General features: G+C 39.5%; 2 protein-coding genes across 2 annotated transcripts; one reads left to right on the top strand and one right to left on the bottom strand.

The window, feature by feature from the left end:
• Positions 1-2208: 2208 nt before the first annotated feature.
• On the top strand, positions 2209-3518 carry Mrm2 (Mitochondrial rRNA methyltransferase 2). The gene is made up of 4 exons (XM_066283675.1): positions 2209-2311; positions 2379-2461; positions 2531-3038; positions 3088-3518. Exons 3-4 carry the CDS (start codon positions 2673-2675, stop codon positions 3454-3456), a joined length of 735 nt encoding a protein of 244 aa, XP_066139772.1. The 5' UTR covers positions 2209-2311; positions 2379-2461; positions 2531-2672; the 3' UTR covers positions 3457-3518.
• LOC136339993 (aldehyde dehydrogenase, dimeric NADP-preferring-like) lies at positions 3489-5706 on the bottom strand. The gene is made up of 6 exons (XM_066283674.1): positions 5086-5706; positions 4879-5036; positions 4685-4829; positions 4303-4632; positions 4067-4249; positions 3489-4011 (listed from the first exon to the last, which is right to left on the bottom strand). The coding sequence occupies exons 1-6, from the start codon at positions 5420-5422 to the stop codon at positions 3671-3673; spliced, it is 1494 nt and encodes a 497-aa protein (XP_066139771.1). The 5' UTR covers positions 5423-5706; the 3' UTR covers positions 3489-3670.
• Positions 5707-5744: the final 38 nt, after the last annotated feature.

Here is a 5744-nt window from a genome sequence, read left to right as displayed (position 1 = left end):
TAAGCCTAAAAACTGCTTTGGTTGCCGTCGAAATTCCCAAATCCGTTCCTGCGGGTCCGCCACTTCGCTCCCCAGTCAAGTGGTCTTTTTGCCCCTTAAACGCACTTAGTAAACAGACCAATTGTTGCTATTGAAAACGATGATGTTGGTAATAACCGGGGCTGATCAACCGGAGTGCGGGCGCTACCGCTTTATTTCCCCTGAAGAATTTAGGTGATTTTTTTTATACAGGGTGGAGCGTGGAAACCTGTGTATGGGAGGGATCGGAAAAGTTCTGATTGCACTGAGCTCAACGCTGCGAGCTGAAATGTTTAAAAGTAAAGGAATCGTCCACTCTTCAACCTGAGATGGCAAAACAGACCTTTTCGAGAGGCATCATTTGTCTTTGCACCGAATAGGTCACGTATGGGATCCTCTACGTGTTTCTTTGTTGCTCGTTAAAATAGAGGAAATTGGCTGCAAAGTGCGAGAAAAACTTCCGTTTTAGATAAAAAACTACAGGAGTTTCAGCTTTCAACCCTTGCAGCTCGCTTATGAAAATCCCTTATTGCATTTCGACGATCTGCCATTAAGTTTCAACCGCAATTACCGCTTTTTTGCGAACGTTCTAGACGAGGGGCTCTGTCGTGAACGCAAAATCTCATTTTTCTCCTCACCCCGTATAAGGCGCGCTTACCGATTTCGCAATCTCCGCGTGCCTTTTTCGTGTTACTTTGCGGATCTCTGAAGACAACGAGGTAATATCTTCAGCATACCCCTGTTCCCCATTTTTCCTACTATTCGGCCTTGCAGGGTCCACTACGTGTAACACCGGACTCGGCCATATCAACTTGTCAAGCTGAAGAAGACCACCATGTAAACACCTAGTTTAACTACCTGCTTCATGTGCGATTCGAGAACCACTTCTTCCTCCGCTTATGCTTAATTATAATTTAAACCGTCGATAATTGTTTCCTGTATTGACCTTAAGTTGAACAAATTGAATTTCACTCGAAGTGTTATCGTAAAATTTGAAAGATTTATGGCTGCATGGTAGCACCCAGGAAGGCTTTTGAGATTACAAAAGAGGCTCGCGCCCATTTTAAGAATTTTCCCAGAATGGTCGTTCGGTTGAAAGTGTGCCAAGAACTCTAGGGACAGTCGAGTGGTTCGGTAAATAAGAAAGTGGAGGGTTGGACGCACTTGAGGTTCGACCTAACGTCCTCCGGCTTCGGGGCTTCGGCTCGCTGCGAGGCAGAATCTGCCGCGAGGATTTAGCTTAAGTAATACAATAGTTACGTAAGAAGCAAAACCTTTATCCATCCATCGATCTGGCGCAGAAACCTGTTGCATTTTTGCCGAAGAAGCGGCTAGATATAACCTAGCGCCACGGCATTTTTTAATGGGAAATGCTCATTTCCTGGCGCCAACCATCTATATTTACTATTACTACATGCATTACGGGCAGTTTTTGCACAGAAACACGTAAAATCATACATTACCGCATTAAAAATCACGCATACTTAAGTCTCGTGCGTAAATTACATAGAACCTCACGGGAAGCACCTTCGGCGTCGGATCTTGACAATTTGGAGGAAGATTAAGTCAATGACTCACCCACATAATGTGATATCGTACTTATTGGAGTACGGTACTCGTCAGAGTACTCGCTGGAGGGCTTACTCAAATAAAAAATATATCAGCTTTCAATATAAGCAAAGCAAAGATTGTCGGCTAATTCGCTTTTACCCGCACGAAAGCAAATAACACCCATCACAAATGAAGCAGAAAAGAGGTTTGAATGCGGCATTTCAAAACTAGTTCTGTAATAGATACGCAGCTCGACATGCTAGACGCCCAACAAACGTTACATCAGCGCACTGACATAAATGGTTATTTATTAGAGTTGTGCTCGTTTTATGGCCTCTTCCTCAGTTTATGGCGTCGCGACGCCTTTTTTTTGGCGGCCCTCAGCTTGTCAGTCCGAGCCAAGCTGCCGGCGCATTCTAGCAATATTAATGAAAATAGCAACAAGAAAAAAAAACGGTTCAAATATTCGTCCTAAGGTTGATAATATATGTGACAAATTGACTTTAATTCTATTAACAGTACGTGCAAGACAATTGATACACTCTTGAGCAATATATGCAAAAAGAGACTGGCCCTATTTTTAAAAAGAGCAGTGAAACTAATTGGCAACAGTGTGCGTGTATCAAATCGCACCCAACCCTACTTTGATAATACTATTACAGATCATTTAACCAACGAATTATTTTATTATTGAAGCTACGATTGCAGGAATATGGACTACTTACATCAACCCTTCCATAGCGTAAGTCTAAAATAGAAGTTAATGCACTAAAATATTTTAATGAAGCTTGAAAACAACTGAATTTTAGATTCCCAATTTTCTCAAGTAATGCTGCCTTTTTAACTTCAAAAAGGAAATGATAGTTAACCAAGTGTCTGCTACGAGTAATAGGTTAATCCACATTACATTTTAATTAATATAATATCATCACCCCTTAAAATATAAATTTTCGATAATAAGGTATTGCAAAATGGCGCCCAATAACGCTAACCGGGATGTTGCCACAATTCCAAGTTCGTCTACCAATTTATGCAATAACTCCGATTTAACCTCACCTTTTCTCCAAAGTATTTAATTTTACATTTTATAAACAAAAGCCGATATGAAAAATTTCCGCTTCATACAACAAAGAGCATTCACCTTATCCCATGCGACACACAAAAAGGTCCAGCCTTCAGTAAAAACTAAGAATTCAAGTTCCTACGAGTGGCTCTCCAGGCAGCTCTCAGACCCCTTTGTAGAACTTGCAAAGAAGAATAATTACCGCTGCAGAAGTGCTTTTAAACTCATAGAAATAGATGATAAATTCCGAATATTGCAACCTGGACATGTTGTCATCGACTGTGGAGCTGCACCAGGCTCCTGGACGCAAGTTGCAGTCAAACGAGTCAATGCAGACTTGGCCCTAAAAGATAGCCCCCAGGGGACAGTTTTGGCCATTGACCGACAACCTATTTTTCCAATAACAGCAAGTACTCATACTCAAGCCTCATGAACTTTTTGAAAGCAAGTTTTAGGGCGCAACAGTACTGAGCAACTCGGACTTCACAGATCCAAAATCACTGGAGAATGTTCTGAGTATATTGCAGGGCCGCAAAGCAAATGCAGTCATTTCGGATATGGCACCCAATGCCACAGGAATAAAGGAGTTGGACAAGGAGAATATAATACAACTCTGTTATGCGGCTGTTAGATTTGCAGTCATGATTTCAGATAAAGGGGCTTCAGTCCTGGTAAAATTGTGGCACGGAGGACAGACCAAAACATTGGAAAGTGATATTAAAAAATTTTATAATAATGTTCGGCTTTTTAAGCCTAATTCAAGTAGAAGTGATTCAGCTGAGATATTTTTGTTGGGGAAAGACTTTAAGGGAATTATAACGTGATAAACGTTTATAAATAAATTTATTATAAATGGTTCATTAAAAAATAACTATATTGGATATAACGTTTTTTAATTTAACAATAATATAATAGAAATAATAAAATAAAGTGTTTAAAGGTAAGGCCAACACCACTGATAATTAAGAGATGATGACAATAAAATGCAAAAATCAAAAACTTCCTCTTTAACCTAATAAAAAAATCTGACCTACACATTTACAAAAGCTGTTTCCCATAATTGTTCCATAAATAGAAACTCGCTATGCCCAAAATAAAGGCGAATACATGTGCTCTACATTTTATGGCGTTAAACCAAGGCCTTTTGGCCAGCATAAAGTGCAAATACCTCACTTTACCTGGAGTCAATGGGGGGTATTTTGGAGCCCCTAATAATTCACCAAGAGCCCCCAAATTTTTATGAAGGACTGCTTTTTTATGGGAAAATGTATCAAAAGAAAATTTCCCATGGTAGGAGCCCATGCCACTGTAACCTACCCCTCCAAAAGGTAGGGAATCTACTGCTAAGTGTATTATTGTATCATTGATGCATATCCCACCTTAAAATGAATGTTACTATGTAAGAGTTTGGCTGATTAAGTGATATTTACTCACCAGAACTGGTATTTTTAACCAGCAATTCCACATCACTTTTGATGTTGGAAAAAATATACAGAGTCAAAGGTTTTTCCTGTTGATTTATGAAGTTTATAGCTTCGTGGCAAGAGCTCACATTGATAATCGGCAAAATGGGTCCAAACACCTCCTCTCTCATTATAGGATCATTCTGAGTGACCCCTAATTGGGAAAATGGATTAAAATTTCTCTTTTAATTTTAATTAAATGCTTACCTGTTAAAATAGTGGGAGCAACGAATCTCTCCGCGGCATTAACCTCCCCTCCCACAGCTACATTTCCACTCTGAATTAACCTCTGCAACCTTTGAACGTGCCTATCAGTAATAATTCTCCCGTAACTCTCAGCCTCCTTGGGATTGTCTCCAAAAAACTGCAGCAAAACTTCCTTTGCTGCATTGACAAACTTCTGCTCTACTTCTTTGGTGCACAGAAGATAATCTGGGGCCACACAGGTCTGCCCTGCATTAATAACTTTTCCCCACATTATTCGTTTTGCTGCTACTTTATAATTTACTGAATCATCAATGTAACAGGGGCTTTTCCCTAAATAAATTCCCATTGAAAATAGCCTCAATGTTTTGAAAAATATACACACCTCCCAGCTCTAGTGTTACAGGAGTCAAATGCCTGGTGGCAGCTGCATGAATGACTTTCCCAACTACAGAATTCCCAGTGAAGAAAATGTGATCAAATCTCTCTTTTAAAAGCTCAGTGATTTCAGGAATGCCCCCAGTAAAAACCTGTAAAAAAACACTTAGTGCACTCGTGAATAACCTTTTTCAGGCTTACTTTGTAACAATCTGGATCAAGATATTGAGGTATGAGCTCTGCCATAAGCTTGGCACAAGCCTGGGACACTTCAGAGGGCTTTATCAACACACAATTACCAGCTGCAATGGCTCCTTGCATTGGCAGTAATGTTAGCTGGATCGGATAGTTCCAAGCACCTATTATTCTGATTAAAAAAAAATCTATTAAATAATTTTTATCACTTACCAATTACTAGAGCTACGCCATAGGGCTCTTTTTGAATGTAAGCATCATCAAGGATGTTAGCAAAGTCTCTTGAGACCCTCTCAGGTCTGGCCCAAGAATACAAGTTGTATAAAGTGTTTTTAATGTCATTCACCAATATATCAATTTCCATGATAATTGTTTCTCCCTTGCTTTTATGCAAATCCGTCCATAAAGCGGCGAAGATTTCATCACGCTTTTCAGTGTACATGCGGAGCAAGTTCTGCAGCTGCTTAATGCGGTACTGCAAGGGCCTGGTTTTGCCGCTATTGAAGGAGTTACGGAGCTCTGAGACTATTTCCGAAGGGAGTCGAGACATGGTGTTTCGTACCGTTAAAAATTGGTCTTTACAGATTCAGCTAGTAAACTTTATATGTGCAATGCAAATAGAAGTTAACCTTTGCTTGTAGAAGTACTTGAAAAATATCACATGACGAGTTGTATATGATCTCATATGGAGATTTACACATATTTAGACGTCGTGAATAAATTTAAATTAAAATGAAAGGAAATGGTTTAGGAAGTAATTTGTTTAGTAGTTTTGCTAGTTAAGTTCGTCGTATATGCCAACTGAGTAATTAAGTAAAACTGATCGACCGTTATTTGCATAACGTATTTAAGTTGATGTGTTTTTCTTATTC

The sequence above is a fragment of the Euwallacea fornicatus genome, chromosome 7 (assembly GCF_040115645.1).
Source record: "Euwallacea fornicatus isolate EFF26 chromosome 7, ASM4011564v1, whole genome shotgun sequence".
NCBI classification, from domain to species: Eukaryota; Metazoa; Arthropoda; class Insecta; order Coleoptera; family Curculionidae; genus Euwallacea; species Euwallacea fornicatus.
This window is presented reverse-complemented; position numbering and strand designations above follow the sequence as displayed.

Bases quoted from the DNA above. Each gene is read 5' to 3' on its own strand.
- Mrm2 (XM_066283675.1), top strand. From the start codon at position 2,673: ATGAAAAATTTCCGCTTCATACAACAAAGAGCATTCACCTTATCCCAT. The intron at 3,039-3,087 runs GCAAGTACTCAT...AGCAAGTTTTAG, and splicing joins AACCTATTTTTCCAATAACA to GGCGCAACAGTACTGAGCAA.
- LOC136339993 (XM_066283674.1), bottom strand. From the start codon at position 5,422: ATGTCTCGACTCCCTTCGGAAATAGTCTCAGAGCTCCGTAACTCCTTC. The intron at 5,037-5,085 runs GTAAGTGATAAA...TCAGAATAATAG, and splicing joins TGGCGTAGCTCTAGTAATTG to GTGCTTGGAACTATCCGATC. The intron at 4,250-4,302 runs GTAAGCATTTAA...TTTCCCAATTAG, and splicing joins TGCTCCCACTATTTTAACAG to GGGTCACTCAGAATGATCCT.